The 16,783-nt window shown below is 59.6% G+C and overlaps 5 protein-coding genes across 5 annotated transcripts in view; 3 read left to right on the top strand and 2 right to left on the bottom strand.

The window, feature by feature from the left end:
• Positions 1-287: 287 nt before the first annotated feature.
• Positions 288-1,255, bottom strand: UBL5 (ubiquitin like 5). Its single transcript, XM_054808028.1, has 5 exons — positions 1,113-1,255; positions 910-971; positions 732-815; positions 596-633; positions 288-488 (listed from the first exon to the last, which is right to left on the bottom strand). The coding sequence occupies exons 1-5, from the start codon at positions 1,197-1,199 to the stop codon at positions 445-447; spliced, it is 315 nt and encodes a 104-aa protein (XP_054664003.1). The 5' UTR covers positions 1,200-1,255; the 3' UTR covers positions 288-444.
• On the top strand, positions 1,218-4,012 carry FBXL12 (F-box and leucine rich repeat protein 12). Its single transcript, XM_054808027.1, has 3 exons — positions 1,218-1,332; positions 1,436-1,508; positions 2,266-4,012. Exons 1-3 carry the CDS (start codon positions 1,232-1,234, stop codon positions 3,037-3,039), a joined length of 948 nt encoding a protein of 315 aa, XP_054664002.1. The 5' UTR covers positions 1,218-1,231; the 3' UTR covers positions 3,040-4,012.
• Positions 4,013-5,432: 1,420 nt separating this feature from the next.
• On the top strand, positions 5,433-8,691 carry LOC129198520 (hepatic lectin-like). The gene is made up of 6 exons (XM_054807863.1): positions 5,433-5,596; positions 6,519-6,626; positions 7,037-7,111; positions 7,420-7,571; positions 7,921-8,033; positions 8,318-8,691. Exons 1-6 carry the CDS (start codon positions 5,554-5,556, stop codon positions 8,451-8,453), a joined length of 627 nt encoding a protein of 208 aa, XP_054663838.1. The 5' UTR covers positions 5,433-5,553; the 3' UTR covers positions 8,454-8,691.
• A 437-nt stretch (positions 8,692-9,128) lies between these two features.
• Positions 9,129-16,783, top strand: part of LOC129198475 (LIM homeobox transcription factor 1-alpha-like) — a 28,335-nt gene continuing 20,680 nt past the window's right edge. Inside the window, exons 1-3 of the mRNA XM_054807764.1 lie at positions 9,129-9,222; positions 11,340-11,417; positions 14,885-15,071. Coding sequence (XP_054663739.1) covers positions 9,129-9,222; positions 11,340-11,417; positions 14,885-15,071 — 359 coding nt within the window. The remainder of the gene's footprint in view (positions 9,223-11,339; positions 11,418-14,884; positions 15,072-16,783) is intronic.
• CHCHD5 (coiled-coil-helix-coiled-coil-helix domain containing 5) overlaps positions 14,534-16,783 on the bottom strand; it is a 29,874-nt gene continuing 27,624 nt past the window's right edge. The window contains exon 4 of the mRNA XM_054807860.1: positions 14,534-14,714. The gene's annotated coding sequence lies outside the window, so the exon portion shown is untranslated. The remainder of the gene's footprint in view (positions 14,715-16,783) is intronic.

Here is a 16,783-nt window from a genome sequence, read left to right as displayed (position 1 = left end):
ACCCACCCATTCTCTATTTCTATTGGCCTGCGGGAAGGCAGCGCCCACCCTCCCCGCGTTACTATTGGTGGAAACGCCCGCCTTTCTGGCGTTCATTGGCTGCGGGCGGGAGGCCGCATTGTGCCCGGAAGCGAGCCTGGGCACGTGACGCAGGAGCTGGACGGTGGCCGTGGGTGGACAAAAGACGCAGGAGCCCGTAGAGAAACAGCAACGCGTCGCTCCCCTCCCGGTTCGGCGGCTCCCGGTGCCCGATTCCCGCTCCCGCTTCCCACACACCAACCAGAGACTCGAGAGACACGTTTATTATAAACCACTTAAACACTCCAGGGTAGCTACAGCAGGTTTAAAGCCTCAACACGGCCATACCGGGGAGGGGGAGGGGGATTGGAGGAGGGGGGAACGGAGACGAGAGCACCGGGGGGAACCGGGAGGGGATGGCAGCCGCTACTGGTAGTAGAGCTCCAGGTTCATGCCATCGTGGATCTCATCTGGAGGACGCAGTTAAGGAAAAGGGCGGAGATCGATAGGGGATTGCGGGGACCCCCGCCCGCCTCCCTCCGGTAATACCGTAAAACACCCGCCCGGAGAAGGATACAGTCGCCCAGCGTGACGTGATCCTTGAAAATGGTGTACCTGCGGGGATGGAAAACACAGTTATCAGGCAGTCGGTACCGATTTCACGGCCCCGCCACACCGGGGCAGACGCTGCTTCACCCCCCGGTTCCACTCACCACTTCTTGAGCACGATTTTATCCCAGCGTGTCCCGGTCTGGGCCGCGATCAGCTTCTTCAGGTCTCGGATGGAATCCTCGGTGCTGGCGGAGCCGTTAAGGAAAACGGGGGGAACCGGGAGGATCCCCCCCACCCCCGAACACCCCCCCCCCCCATAATCTCGTTTCCCGGGGATACTTGCATTTCACCCGCACTTTTTTACCCAGACGGTCGTTGCAGACGACTTCGATCATGGTTACCTGAGGGGGGGAGGAGGGGAATGGACCGGACGACACCGCAAGTTAACGGGAAGCACCGGGAGGGGGAAATAGGCACCGGGAGGGGGTTGTCGGTAAGGGAAGGGGTTAAACAGGGAGGTCCAGCCCGCTCCCGGTACCCACCGAGCCCTGCGTCACTCCGCCACAGCCGTTACCGTGCCGGATCCGGAAGTTACCGGCAGCTAGACCGGAAGTGGAAGTGACGCGCATAACGCCCGCCTCGTTGTGGTGAAGCGGCCAAGATGGCGGAGGAGGTTGGAGCGGTGCTGCCGGTGCTGCCCGATTCGGTGCTGCTGAAGGTTCTGGAGCTGCTGCCGCTGCGGGACCGGCTGCGGGCGGCAAGGTGGGACACCCCCCCACCCACCCCCCCACACACCCCCGCAACCCCGGGCCCGGCCGCCTCCCCGCCTGGGCCTCGGCGGTGATGGCCTGCGGCCTCCCCGCAGGGTCTGCCGGCGGTGGCAGCGGCTGGCGCTGGACAGGACGATCTGGAGACATGTGGATCTGAGCCCGCACCGGGTACGGGCTGCCCGACCGCCTTCCCGCACCGGGCGGCGGGGGGGGGGGGGGAAATCACCCCAATGCGGGCAGGAGGCTGAGACTGAGGGGGGGGGATCACCTCCCTGCGGGCAGGGGGCTGAGATTGGGGGGGGGGGAGATCACCCCACTGGGGATAGGGGGCTGAGACTGGGGGGGGGGGATCACCCCACTGCGGGCAGGGGGCTGAGATTGGGGGGGGGGGAATCACCCCACTGGGGATAGGGGGCTGAGACTGGGGGTGGGGGGGGAAATCACCCCACTGGGGATAGGGGGCTGAGATGGAGGGGGGGAATCACCCCACTGGGGACAGGGGGCTGAGACTGGGGGGGGGATCATCCCACTGTGGGTTGGGGGGGAAATCACCCCACTGGGGATGGGGGGCTGAGACGGGGGGGGGGATCACCCCACTGGGGACAGGGGGCTGAGACTGGGGGGGGGGAATCACCCCACTGGGGACGGGGCACTGAGATGGAGGGGGGGATCACCCCACTGGGGACAGGGGGCTGAGACTGGGGGGGGAGGGAATCATCCCACTGGGGGTAGGGGGCTGAGATTTTGGGGGGGGGAAATCACCTCACTGGGGACAGGGGGCTGAGACTGGGGGGGAGGGAGGGAATCACCCCACTGGGGGCTGAGATTTTGGGGGGGGGAAATCACCCCACTGGGGGCAGGGGCCGATGGTGCCCTCCCCAATCCCATGCCTTGGGAGCGAACCCCTTTTCTTCCTCGCCCCCAGCTCACCTCCCCCATCCTGTGGCACTTGGTGCGGTGGCGTCTCCGCGACAGCCTGCGGACGCTGCGGTTGCACGGCGCGCTCCGCTCCGGCGACAAGCGGCGACTCCTCTCCCCGGCGTTGCTGGTCGCTCTCGGGAAACGGTGTCCCCAGCTCCAGCGGCTGTGCCTGGCGGAGACGGATCTCCGCCCCATCCCCTACGAGAGCATCCCCCTTTCCCTCACGACGCTGGAGCTGAGTTGCTGCGAAATTCCCACCGCCTGGTTCTGCGGCTCCGCCGCGACGGCCCTGCCCCAGCTCCGGCACCTCGTTGTCTACAACGTCCCTGCCTTTTCCGATCACCATCTGCTGACCGTCTCCTCCCAGAGCCGCCTGAAGACGCTGAGCCTTTCCGGCACCTACCGCGTAACAGATACGGGGATTCAGAGAGCGGCTCCGCACCTGGAAGAGCTGGAGCGCCTCGTGCTGCGCCATTGCGTCATCGGCGACTCCGCGGTGGACTTCATCGGGCGCCACGTGAAACACCTCCGGTTCCTGGAGATCGGCAGCGCTTCCTCCCTGACGAACGCGGGTCTGGCTGGTGTAGCAACCCTGCAGCGCCTGGAGACGCTGGGCCTCGACCTCTGCGATAAGATTTCCCCCGGTGCCGTTATTGCTTTGTGTCGAGCGCTGCCCCAGCTGAGGAACCTCAAATTAGGCGGGGCTCGCGTAGAAGACGAAGTAATCAATAAAATTCAGGCGAGTTTGCCCCACTGTAGCGTATCGCACGCTCCTTGACGCAGGGCCCGAAGCAGTGGGGCTTTTGCCGTTCATTTTCTACGCCACAAGTGCCTCCTTTTTGGGTAAAGCCTCATTTTCCCGCGAGTTGCTGTACATATTTTTAGCACAGAATTTTTATTGGGTCTAAAACGGCAAATAGGTGATGTAAACCGGTTTGTCGGGAGCTCGTTTTTGGTAGGATCCCCCTCTTTTCTGGGGATGGGGGGAGTAGGAAAGCTGTGGAGCACCCAGCCCTCGGGAACCCCACCCAGAGACCGGCTGAGGTTACGAGTTTTTAACCTCTGGCTGCTCCTCTTCCCCCCGACGCTGAACGTCAGGCAGCAGCTTAATGAGCGCAGAATTCAAGGAGCAAAGCGAAGTGCCCTCCTGCCACTGAAAAAAACCCCAAACAGCTGGCGGCCCAAACCCCAGACTTCCAGTTAATGTCTAACTCCGATTGCTTAACCGCCCTGCACGTACGCTCCAGGCTCCGCCGGGGCAGAAAACACCTCAGTGACGCGTGCCAGAACTGCTGTTTGCTTGGCAAAACTCAAGCGATCCGCCCAGACAGCGAACATTTTCAGTCCGGGATGTCGTCTTGCTTCTACTTCCCTTCAAATTCGGTTCAAGTTGCTCCTCGGGCAAGTTTTGGTGGCCGGGCTTCCTGACCAGCTGGTCCAAAAAGCCGGAGGTCCAATTTGCGCAGCCAACGGGCCGGCACGTGCGAACGGGCATCGCCAGGGGCTGCTGTTACCTCCGGGTTCGCAGCCGCGTTTCCTCCTCACCTTTTATTGTCCGCGTCCTCCTCCCTGTAACGCCAGGTGACCCCCGCCGAGCGTTGCGACGTTGCTTTTCTTAGGTCGTCGCGTCAGCCAGGATGTTTTCAAATAAAATATTGTATTTATTGAATAAAAACGCTTTTGCTTTCTGTTCTCTCAGGCCGCAGTGTTTTAACGGAACTCGTGTGTTTAAAATAAAGAAGTTGGGCAGTTTTTGACACCGAGCCGTGTCTGTTTTCACCTCACCCCCTCTGCCCTCCGTTCCGCTTACGCAATAAGCCGTTGGGTTTCAGACAGACCTGGATGGCAGTGACCCCCCCGCCGCTGTGATGAAATCCTCGTTCCTGTGCATCTCGTTAACAGCCGGTCTTCGTGCCCTGACCTCCTTTCTGTTCCTGTACACAATCCCAGTGTAGCTTTGGGGCAAATAAACAACGGTAAAATGCCCCAGCTCTTGTTTTGGAAAATATCCCAAGGCTGCTGGCTTAATAACAACTGCCACGTGTTTATCACAGGCTCAGAGATTTACGCTGGAGTAATTAGCGTTATTAAAACTTCCAGCACTATCTGTCCCAGCACTCTCTGGGCTCGGTGAGCGAAGGGAAAATTAAAAACAGTAAAAAAAAAAACCAAAAACCAATCTGTCAGTCAAGGCGCAGCTCGACGCGGCGAGAACCTAAACGTTCTCCCAATGTTTGCTGTGGGATGCGCGCGAGCCTGACGGCCCAGCGCTCCGAACGACGCAATTTAATATCCGACGGTCCCAACTTGCCAGTTTTCCATCATCTCTCTCCGCAGAGCACGTAATTGCTAAACGCGGAACAGCAATTACAAGTTTCTGTGGTGCAAAGTGGGCTTTTTTTTTCGGGTTTGGAAGCAGGAGGGGAGCTTTGAATATCGGGTGAACGCGGGCGAATTGTAGGAATAAAGGACCGAGAGGGTTGTCTTGAGTCAGCAGTTCGGTTTCTGCCCCGGTAGTGCGGCAGCTCGCCCACCTGATGCTCCTGGGGGCCGTTCTAGACCCTTATTGCTTCTAATTCCCAAATTCAGGGGATTTCTACTCTTTATCTCCATTTCATTTTCTGCCAACCTTTAACTTGAGCGGTTCTTATCACTGAATCAGAGAACGGTTTGGGTTGGAAGGGACCTTACAGATCCCAGCCCCACCTTACAGCCGTACGCACCTCACGACATCAAAGCCCAGCTTTTTTTTTTTTTTTTTTAATAAAATACAGAATAAAAGACACGAAGCCGGCTAAACTCGCAGCGAAGCCACCGCATGAACCAGCTCCGTTTTATTTTCTCGCATCTGTTGGGGCGCTGCTTGTGCCTTCAGCTTCAGTTTCCACGCCAAAGACTTTGGTTCCTATTTTTCCAGACCCGCTCCCACGCTTGGCGGAAACGCCTCTTCAAAAACTTGAGCATTTCCCTTTTTTTTAATCCAAAGGGATAGGGAAAAGTTACAAACAAAAAGGACACCTGGCTTGGTTGGAGGAAAAAAAAAACCAAAACCCAAACCAACCCCTCCAGACAGCTGAATTATTGGAAGCGGATGCAATCCAAGCTGCTATTTCAAGAGGACAAACCAATAGGACCCAGCCTGAAAAAAAAAAACCTCGCTGGTTAAATTACAACCTTTGGCCTCAACATCCCTAGAGGTTTTCCAAGTTCTTTGTTCCGGAGATCCCGGTGAAAAAACCAACCGCTTCCTTGGCCCAAAGCTGCGTCCTCCTCCCAGGCAGAGCTTAGCGGGATGGATGAGGAACATCTTCACGACGATCTGCACGTTTTCGAAGGTAAACTTCAGCCCACCGCCTCGAGGCAGAGGGGCAGGAGCGAAGAGGGTGACGAGCCCCTTGTCTTGTAGCGTGGTCTTCCTCCACCAACGCGCTTGGTTTCTGAGGGAGAGGAAGGTCCGCGTTCTCCTTCCTCCTCCGCTTAGGTGACTCGGCTAATCGGCTTAATGAGGTTGATTGATTGGGATGGGGAACCTCACCCTTGATGAGCTCGGCTCTGAGTTGAGGCTCGGTTGGAAGACGGGGTGGAAAAGGGACTTTGTGGCGGGCTGGCGCCGAGCTGAAGGTCTGGTGGTGCCCAACCAGCGACACCTGGGAGCGTTCAGCCCTGGAAATGTCCTGGACCGGAGTAAAATTAGGCTCTTCCTGGAAATTTCCTAAAAAAACCACCCCGAGTGGCTCCGCAGAAGGATGCCACCGAGAAGGATGTCTGGGGAACCATTTCCCTTTTGAAAAGGGCTTTCTAGACGGCCGGGAGGGTTTAAAAACACGTCGCAGCCCAAAATACATGGTGGAAGCTTATAATTTCTTTTTTTCTTTTGCTTCCGCAGTTCGAGATCGCCCGCCCTATCCTTCGGCAAGGCTGCGCCGGTGCTAACGCGATGCCCCGCGTGACAGCCGGCCGTTTTGGGGTGCTTTCAGCCCCCCCCGGCTTGGCCAGAACACGAATTACCATCGCAATTTTACCTTTTTTAGCAAATAGTTAACTATTCCGGGTTATTTATTAACCCTTCTATAAATGGAACCGGAGGAACTATGAAAAAATCCCACTGATCCGAGGGGAATATTTCCACATCTCTTTTTTTTTTATCTCTTTTTTTTTAATCTCTTTTTTTTAATCTCTTTTTTTCATCTCTTTTTTTAATCTCTTCTTTTTTATCTCTTTTTTTTAATCTCTTTTTTTTTTCCTTCTCTTTTAAAGACAGAAACTTCTTCCAGCTGAAGCTGAGATCCTTTTTCACGGTGTACTTGCTACTGGCCCTCTCCTTCTTGCTGAACATCATCCTGTTTGCTGTCTCGCTCTCCAGAGGTACTGGGACATCTTTGAACTAATTAATTAGGCAGGTAGGACTAATTAGTTAGGCAGGTAGGACTAATTAATTAGGCTGGAGGACTCTGGGTCCTAATTCCGCAGGAGAAGGCGATAAGAGGAGCTCCCAGACCGTCGCACGTCGTGACTGCTGACGTCCATGCGACCGTATATATATATATATATATATAAAAAATATACATAAAATCCCAGCGAATCCACGCTATAAACCAGGATTTTAAGTTTCCTGGGATTTCTTTGCCCCGTAGGTTGCTGGCAAAGCGTCTCCCCAGCAGAACAAACAAGGCAGAACAAAACGCACCGGGGTGAGGTGCTTGGGGACGACCCTCGGCGCACGGGTGGAACACGACCGATAACCCGGCGTCTCCGTCTCTCTCTCTCTTTAATAGTTTCAACCGTTTCTTCTAAACTCAGCGAGGTGAGGCCGGAACAGAAACAGAACTTTTCCAGCAGGGATTCGCTGTGTAAGTCACCCACAAGTTTTTCTTCCCCTCTGAACTTTCCCTAAAATTGCCTCCGAGGTGTTCCTGCTCCGGATCGCATCGCTAAGGCGGCGCAGAGCATCCGTCCCGTTCTTCTGCTCTATTTTAGCAAAAAAAAAAAAAAAAAATTTAAAAAAAAGAACCCCAAACCCAAATTTTCCTTCTGGTAGAGGCTTTTTTTTTTGGGCTGCGATCGAATAAACCAGCAAGCTGTGGAAAATCCTTTTGCTGGGACCATCCCAGCGAGGACCAACGTTCCCCCTGATTTCCCCCTCCTCTTCCTTCCCCAGTGTTTCCCTGCGGACCCGGATCCCGAGAATGGGAATACTTCGACGGGAAATGTTACTACTTCTCGCTAACCAGAACGAGCTGGCACAAGGCGAAGGCTCAGTGCGAAGAGATGCGCTCGCAGTTGGCTATCATTAACAGCTACGCCAAGCAGGTAAAGCTCCCAGGAAAATCCAGGCATCCCCAAATCCCCCCCTCCCACCCTCGGTACCTCCCCGCCGCCATCCTGCGCGCCCCAAGCGCGCTGTGCAGCTGTGAGCTGGTGCTGTTATCCTTTGCGTCAGCCAGCAGAGAGCAGGCACAACCTTCTCTGCCCGCCCAACGCCCAGAGCTTCTCTTCCACGCGTGCGGGGCGCTTAAACGCAGCGCCGGCACCTATCCTGCACCTCCGCGGTTGAAATAAATCGCCAAGCGCAGAGTCGGAGTTGAGATTACCCCGAGCCCGCCGGATCGAGGAACTTTTTCCTGGTGCTTTTCCCTCCTGATCCCTTTCCCCGCTGCAGAATTTTGTCATGTTCAGGACGAGGAATGAGCGTTTCTGGATCGGGCTGACCGACGAGAACTCGGAAGGGGAATGGGAATGGATCGACGGGACCGATTATAAAACCACGTTCACGTGAGTGCCGGCCTCTCGCCCCAAAACGGCGGGCAGCGTCCCTGCCCGCGTGCCCCCGTTTCAGGCAGCAGACCCGGGTTTCTTCACCCTGCTCTGGGACGGGCGCTCGCACGAGGTCTTAACGGCAGCGGAAGCAATAAAAATAAAAAAAATTAGCGTCTAAACCCCTCTAAAATCAGACAGGTTGAGTTGGTCCCTGCCTTTCTCCCAGCCCTGGGGTAAAACTGCTCCGCTCAGCCGCCTGTCCCTGCCGCCCTCTCTCAGCTTGACCCTTCTCTGCCCAGATTTTGGAAGGAGGGAGAGCCCAACAACAGCGGCAGCAACGAAGATTGCGCCCACATCTGGATCTCCGGGAAGTGGAACGACGTCTACTGCACCTACGAGTGCTACTACGTCTGCGAAAAACCTCTGCCCAACTGAGCGAAGCCGCAACGGCCGATGCTCCGGCACCGCAAACGTCCCTTTTTTTTTTTCTTTTTTTTTTTTTTTCTCCTCTTAATTTATACTATCCGAGTGCTCGCTCCCCGCTCTTCCTCTCCACCGCGCCATCCCGAGGAAGAGCGGGGACGGATTTCGACGGTCCTAAGCGATATACGCAGGAATCCAGGTTCTCCACGGGGAGCTCAGCCTAATAAAGGACGATTATTGCTCTGGTTAACGAAGCTTCTCTGTTTCTAGGCGTGGGGGCGAGCTGGGGCTGCGGGCTGGGGAGAAACGGGACAGAATACGGGATTTGGGGCCCAACGGTGAATCCCGGGAGCGGGATGGGGATGGGGAGGGGGCATCTCCCGCGGTAGAGGGGAGGTTGGGATGGACCAGAGCAGAGCTGAGCCACGTCCGAGGGGGTTCGGTGCCTCCGCACCGGCACCGAGTCCCTGCCACTGAGCAGAGGATCCGAGCGGAGCAGCCGTGGGACACCGGCCAACACGGTTTCAGGGGTGGAAACGAAGTTTTCCCACTCAGGGGAAAAAAAAAAAAAACAACAAACCCCTCATCGTTTTCACAACTTTTCCTTTTTTTGTTTTTCTTCTTGTTTCAATTCGGATTCCACGTGACAAAGCTGCCCGCCACTTGTTTGTCAGAACATGAAACTCGATGGCGGTTCAGCTCTGCGTCGCGTCACCGGTCACCAACGGGGTCCTTGGGCTCCAGGACCGCACCAGGATCGGGCTCCCTCCCACATTTTCCAGTAAAAAAAAAAAAAAAAAAAAAAATCCCATTTTGGGCCAGACTGGGAAAGCTTGGAGCTCGCACTCTGGTTTCAGGCGGGACTCGGCTCACGCTGCTCACGTCCGTGCTACGAGCCCCTGATGGCACCCAGATCCCGCACAGCGTCAGCGAGTGTGCGCGCACACGTGTGTGCCTGTGCACTGTGAGGTGATGCGTGGGGTGCGCGCACGCGTGTGCATGCAGGCTACAGGGCGTGTGTGAGATGCATGTGGACGTGCGCACACCGCAAGGGGGGTGTGTGTGTGCGTGCGCTGCAGGGAGCGGGTGTGCACACAGGTGTGCGGGCACGCTGGAGGGTGTGTGCAAGCTGCGAGGCACACGTGTGCGCTGCAGGGAGCGGGTGTGCACACAGGTGTGCGGGCACGCTGCAGGGTGTACGTGCGACACGTGAGCGTGTGCGCGCTGCAGGGAGTGGGCGTGCGCACAGGTGGGTGTGCACACTGCAAGGTGTGCGTGTGATGTGTGCGGGTGTGCGTGCGGTGGGGTGTGCCCACGTGTGTGTGTGTGTGTGTGTGTGTGCACTGCAGGGAGCGGGTGTGCCCACGCGTGTGAGTGCACACTGAAGGTACGCGTGCAGACGGCAAGGTGCGCGTGTGCGCTGCAGGGAGCGGGTGTGCCCACGCGTGTGCGTGCACCGCAAGGGAGGTGTGTGTGTGCGTGTGCGCTGCAGGGAGCGGGTGGGAGCCGCTCTCAGCCACCCGGTACCGGCGGTGCCCGGCCGTGCCCCCCCCCCACCCGAGGGCAGCTCGGGGCCGGGACCCGGGGTGGGTGGGTGGGGGGGGGGGGTGCAGCACCCAACGCCCCCGCCGCCCCCCCGGGACACCCACCCGACTGCACCCCGAGGTCCTGCCCGGAGCCCGGTGCCCCCCCCGGAGCTCCGGCCCGGTTCCCCCCGGTTCCCCTCGGTTCCCCGGGCGATGCCCGCGGCGGATTCGTTGGAGGAGCCCCGGGTCCCCGCCGCCTCCCGCCCCCGTGGAACCGTCCCCAGAGCCGAGCGGTCGCCCCGACGGCGGGTGGACGCGTCTCCGCCTGCCCTGTCGGCGACACGGCTGTCGTGAGAGAGCCCGGGTGCGGCGAAGCGGAGGGGGATTAACGAGACCGGCGGCACCCAGCCCCCCCCCCCCTCCCCCATCCCACCGGTCCGGTCCCCGCGGAGCCTCCCCCGTGCCTGCGACAGCCCCTGTCGTGAGAAGCGCTGCCTTGTGTCACGACAGCCGCTGCCGGGGGAGCCGTCGGTATCGCCTCTTGGGCGCACCGGCATCAGCCCTCGGGGGGGGGGGGGGGAAACGGGGGGGGGCGGGGGGGGGTCCGGACCGGGTTGGGGGGGGGGGGGTGTCTGTCGGGGGGTGTCGGGGGGGTGTCGGGGGGTGGGGGGGGTCCCGCCTTGATGGGGCCCCCGACGCGCTCCCGGCTCAGGCGCGCTCCCGGGGGAGGCGGGGGGCGGCGGCGCTCACGGGCGCGGGCGCGGACACGGGCGGGGGCTGCGCGCTCTGCCCCACGCACAGTCGCGCCCCGCTCCGCTCCTTTCCCTTCCCCTCCCTGCCGGTATCGTTGCCGGTATCGTTGCCGGTATCGTTGCCGGTATCGTTGTCCCGGTAAGTGCTCACGCGTGGACGGGGCGGGCGGGGATGCGGTGCCGGTAACTCGGAGCGGTGGGGGATGCTCCGTACCGGGGAAGGTGTTGGGTGGGTGGGTGGGTGGGTGGGGGGAACGGGGGACACATCGGGGCTCACCCCGTCTGGGAGCGGAGAGACCGGCACCGGCACCGCAGGGACCCGTCGGGCCGCCGCCGTGTCCCGCCAGGACGGGCCGGGGCCGGGGGGGGGTGAGGGGGAAGCACCGGCGGCCGCAGCCCCCCGGGATGGGCACCGGGGATACCGGAGCCAAGGTCGGGCTTAACCCCAACGGGACCGGGGGGAGCGGGGCGAGCGGGCGCTGCCACCGCCGTGATTTCGTTACCGTTCGTTAACCGGAGCTCCGGGACGTAGAAAACGATCGGGGGGCTGGGGGGGGAAACCGGGGAGGGGGGGCAGTGGGTGACCGGTCCCGGTCCTTAACGCCGCTCTCCCCCCGCAGCCCCCGCCCCGGCTGCCGCTATGAAGACGGAGGAGGCTCCGTCCTGCCTGCAGCAGGCAACGCCGGTCCTGGGCTTCGGTGAGTGCCGGAGAGACGGGGAGCGGGTGCCACACACACCGGGGAGCCCCTCAGCCCCCCCCCCATGCCATCCTCATCCTCCCCGGGCCGTTCTGGGGGTCTCGGCGCATCCGTTAAGTTAAGACCAAGCGGCCCTGCCTGCGCTGCCCGTTTTCCCCCCAACCGTACGATCCCATCCGCCGTCAGCGGCGTTTCCCCCGCTCCTCTACCGTGGTTATTCCCCACTCGGGAAGGGAGATTCCTTCCCCCCACCCCCCCGGGATTATCGGGGTGACCCCCACACCCCTTCGCTCAGCCTGGCGTCGTGGTTTGCCGATTTTGAGGCAGCAAAAGCCGCGCCGAGGTGTCGGCACGCTGCAAAATGCCATCTTGCAACCCCAAAGCGGCTGCGGCTCCGTGGGCTGAGGTTGTCCTTAAACGGCAGACGACACCGGCACGGAGCAAGGCACACGGGACGGAGCTCGGAAGGGACGGGGACACCGTAAGCATCCGTCCCTTGTCCGTCCCGACCGCCTGGATAAGCCCCTTCGGAGCCTCAGCTCATCCCACTCCATCGCTGACGGTCGCGCGACCCTCGCCCACCCCAACCGCGGGCGATAGTTGGATTTGCTGACCCGAAATTTAAATTCCAGCGAGAATATCTGCCCACGAGACCCGGCGGGGGAGCTCACGTGGGAGGGTTTGGCTGCGGGGGGTTAATTTTGGGTAAAGGCGCCGGACCGGCCGGGTCGCGTCCCCCTCGTCGTCCCTTTTCCCTTTCTCAGCGAACCGCGACGCGGTGGGTTGGGATTGCTCTTCGTGACCGTGTTTGCGGGTCCCAACTGTCGCGGGTTTATAAACCTTTAGGGCGGCGTGAAGCAGAATTCATCTCCTTTACTTTCAGTTTTATCTCTTTCTCCCGAGCTGGCATTCGGGGAAGCCGATGGTTTTCCCGGGATTTTTCACATCCCCTCTTCCCCCTCGGAGCTCGGGATCGCTCACTCGCTTCCCGTTGTGTCACGGCATCGCCGTGTTCGTGGCCTCGCGCCGAGGGAAACCGAGGTGTGACTTATTACCGGGCAGTAACATCTGCTCCGGACCCTGCCTGTGCACCCTGAGCAGGATTCTGCTGCCTCCCACCGCCCCGAATCCCCGGCATCCTCCTGCCAAGCGAGAGGGGGGGGACGGACATCCCCGGGCTGAAGTTTTGTGACTCTCCCTTTTAGACCGATCCCACATTCCCGGAGCTCCCTGGCGATTTATCTGCTCTCAGACAAATTCACGACGAGATGATTCCCTGCTTTTTACCCCCTAAATTAAAGAGGAATTGGGGATTTTTTTTTTTTTTTTAGTCCCGGGTGCCTCTGACCCACTGGAGGTTTGGCTGGTCCTGCCGTGACGTGCAGCCCGTGGGGTCAAAGTCCAGAAGGGTGAAAATATTTGACTGCAGAAATTAATAACGGAGGGGAAAAAGTGAGAAGTGGAGGCTCGACGGGGGATAAATATCCACGGGGAACCCCTGCACGTGGCCGCAGCCCCTGGGACGTGGCTCCTTGTCGCCCCGGCCACCCACGCTGCCCTCCTGGCGTTACGGAGTCGCACGGTTATAGCTCTCGTGCTGCTGCTCCGGCACCAGCACGGCAGCCATTCGTTTTTCCTCTTTTTGGGCTAAAAATCCTCATTCCCGCTCCTGATCTGCTGGATCCCGATCTACAGGAGAGCTCTCAGGGTCTGGTCCCCTCCAGCTGCCGCTGCCGCCCCATTTCCAGGTCCCAGCACTTAATTAAGGAGCTGCGCCGAGCCTGGGAGCTGCGAGGGACTCGGCATCGCCCGGGCACGCGTCTGCGGGCTCGGCGGGCTGCGATGCCGGCTGGGATGCCGGAAAGGCAGGACCCAGACCCAAGCACTGCAATGAAGTGGGGCAGAAGCTGCCTTCACACAAGACGCCCCGTTTTCGGGTGCGTAGAAACCCCAAATCAGCCAAATTTGCTCCCCGCAAACAGCCCGTCCCGTGTCGGGATGGAGACCGTGTCGGTCTCTCGGAGGCAGAGAGCATTTGCCGTGGTTTCAAATGATTTTGGGACTTTGGGAAAGCATCCGTAGCTAAAATTGGACGGAAAAAGGTGTTCGGAAAGCTTCCCGCTCGTGGACGCTTTCTGCCTGCCTGCGTTCTGCCTCCGCCGCGGCGGTCCGGTCCCGCTGGCTCCGTGCTCCGCTCGTCCGATTTGAACCCGCTGAATCCAAGGAGCCGGAAAACGAATCGCTGATGGGCTGGTTCGGGGTCCCGGCTGGGATCTTCCGCAGCGGAGGAGCGCGGATGGGCGCGAGAGCCTGGGAGAGACGATGCGCGGGGCTGGGAAGGTTTTTGCGTGTTCCTGGAGAAGCAGAAAATTCCCCTTTTTTGCTGGAGATGTTCCTCCGCCTCTCCCAGCCCCACACGGAGGTGCCACGGCTCCGCCGGAAGGTGCCTCCCGCTGTCGCCTTTGCGCAGGCGAATCCCTCTTGATCCTCGCCCAAATTAGAGCCGGGCTTAGCGTCCTCCGAGGGTCCCCGTCCCTCAACCTCGCCGCTCCTCCGAGGCGGAGCAGAAGACCTCGGTGGCCCTAAACTTCGGCGGCGGGATGCCAGCATCCCTCCAAGCCATCGAGGGGGGCTCGGGCAGGGGTTCCCCCCCCGCCCCCCCGGGGATCTCGGAGCTTACGGGAGGATAAAAGCGTCGAGGAGCTGGAGAGGAGGGAGATAAAGGCTCCTAAAAGCCGAGGAGCTTGGCAGGGTGGAGGTTGTGGACATCGGAGAGGGTGCCGCTGCCTGGCTCAGCCTGCAGCCCAGATCCAGCGCACCAGATAGCGGGTTTATTACTCACCGCTTTACCTTGAAGTTATCACGACGGAGCCTTTGAAGAGCAGCCATAGATTTATATGTTGATAACACTGAGGAGGGGGGGGGAAAAAAAACCAAAAAAATTAAAAAAAAAAAAAAAAATCCCAAAGCTCCGGAACAATTTTAAGCAGCTCTTAGCACCAAATCTGGGGTGAAACCGGACAAAATTCAGACCCAGGTCTGTCCTCTGACCTGGCCCAAGGTTCCCGACAAGCTCAGCACCCACCGTCCCCCATCGAGACACGCGTATCTTTGCTCTCCCATTCCCAAATGTGCGTTCTCCACGTTCTCTGCCATTTCCACAGCGCCAGAGCTCTGGGTTTGGGGGTTCCCCTCGAAGAGAAACCCAGAACCCGCTGCTCTCGCCGAGCCATTTCTTTTCAAGGTTGTCACAGCCGAGTCGTCGCCGAGCCTCCCTCCTCCGCTGTCGCCACGTGCCTTTAAAAAAATAACAAAGCGAAACGTAACGGGAGACGATCGCGAGGAGTTTCGCGAGGCCAAGCATCCCCCCCCCCCCCCAAAAAAAAAAAAAAAAGACATTGCAGGATGCGATCCCGCCCCGGCACGGGAAAACCCCCTTCTCACGCTGCCTTTTCCCTGCCGCCCAGGTTCAGACTCCAAGATGCGGGAGGTGTGCGCTGGCTGCGACACCCCCATCTCCGACCGGTTCCTCCTGCGAGTCAACGAGCGCTCCTGGCACGAAGGTTGCGTGAAATGCGTCGTCTGCCTGCAGCCGCTCTCCGGGACCTGCTACTGCCGCAACCGGCAACTCTACTGCAAGCACGACTACGAGAAGTAAGTGCCCTCGGGTTTTTTCCACCCCCCCTCCCCATCTCTCGGTTTTTCATCCCTCTCGGATTTGTTTTGACCGGGTTGGAGGCTGGGGGGGGGGTCAACGGAGATGGGGGGGAGCGGCGAAAGGGCACGGCGGTGTCGGCGTCGCGTAGGTTGGCGAGGACCGGGAGAGACGAGAAGGGGCGCAGAGGCGTTGGGCTTCAATTTAACTGGGTGACGCGGCGGGGAGGAAGAGGAGGAAGGGACGAGGTGGCGGCTGAAGAGGCGGAAAGGACGCAGCGTTGGTCGTCGGGATGCTCGCTCGGGAAACGAGGGATGCGCGAGGCTGCCCAGGAGATGACAGCGCTCCACGTCCTTCTGGGACGCGCGCGGTCGGCGGATTTAAACCCGAGGGGCTTCGCTCTGCGGCGAAGGGGCACCCACCGCTGGGCGCCAGGGACCCACGTCCGTGCTTACGCCGCCGGGCTGGGCCTGCCTTCGCGCGGCAGGGTGCTGGGCTCCGTGCGGCAGGGTGCTGGGCTCTGCTCGGCAGGGTGCTGGGCTCTGTGTGTCAGGGTGCTGGGCTCCATGTGGCAGGGTGCTGGGCTCCACACGGCAGGGTGCTGGGCTCCATGTGGCAGGGTGCTGGGCTCCACACGGCAGGGTGCTGGGCTCCATGTGGCAGGGTGCTGGGCTCTGTGTGGCAGGGTGCTGGGCTCTGTGTGGCAGGGTGCTGGGCTCTGCTCGGCAGGGTGCTGGGCTCCATGTGGCAGGGTGCTGGGCTCTGTGTGGCAGGGTGCTGGGCTCCATGTGGCAGGGTGCTGGGCTCCACATGGCAGGGTGCTGGGCTCCACACGGCAGGGTGCTGGGCTCCATGTGGCAGGGTGCTGGGCTCCGTGCGGCTCCGCTCGTGGTGCGATCCTGTGGCTCCGGCAGCAGCGACACCACCAGTAGAGTGGGATGGGGTGGAACAGAACGGGAACGGGGATGGAACAGAATGGGGACGGGGATGGAACAGAATGGAACAGGAACAGAATGGGAACGGGATGGAACAGAATGGGGACGGGGATGGAACAGAACGGGAACGGGGATGGAACAGAACGGGAACGGGATGGAACAGAATGGAACAGGAACAGAATGGGAACGGGGATGGAACAGAACGGGAACGGGGATGGAACAGAATGGGAACGGGATGGAACAGAATGGAACAGGAACAGAATGGGAACGGGGATGGAAGAGAAGAGAAGTAGAATGGAATGGAATGGGAATGGAATGGGAATGGGAATTGGAATGGGAATTGGAATGGGAATTGGAAGGAAAGGGGAAAGGAAAGAAAGGAAAGGGGAAAGGGAAGGGGAAAGGGAAGGGGAAAGGGAAGGGAAGGGAAGGGAAGGGAAGGAAAAAGGAAAGGAAAGGAAAGGAAAGGAAAGGAAAGGAAAGGAAAGGAAAGGAAAGGAAAGGAAAGGAAAGGAAAGGAAAGGAAAAAGGAAAGGAAAGGAAAGGAAAGGAAAGGAAAGGAAAGGAAAGGAAAGGAAAGGAAAGGAAAGGAAAGGAAAGGAAAGGAAAGGAAAAAGGAAAGGAAAGGAAAGGAAAGGAAAGGAAAGGAAAGGAAAGGAAAGGAAAGGAAAGGAAAAAGGAAAGGAAAGGAATTTCAGTTGGAAGGGACCTACGCCGATCATCCAGCCCAACGTCGTTTGCTTTTGAGCCCCTCGCCAGGGCTTCCAGGAGAAGAC

Source organism: Grus americana, chromosome 33, assembly GCF_028858705.1.
Source record: "Grus americana isolate bGruAme1 chromosome 33, bGruAme1.mat, whole genome shotgun sequence".
Lineage (NCBI taxonomy): Eukaryota > Metazoa > Chordata > Aves > Gruiformes > Gruidae > Grus > Grus americana.
Note: the sequence above shows the minus strand (reverse complement) of the source record. Positions and strands in the feature narration are given on the sequence as shown.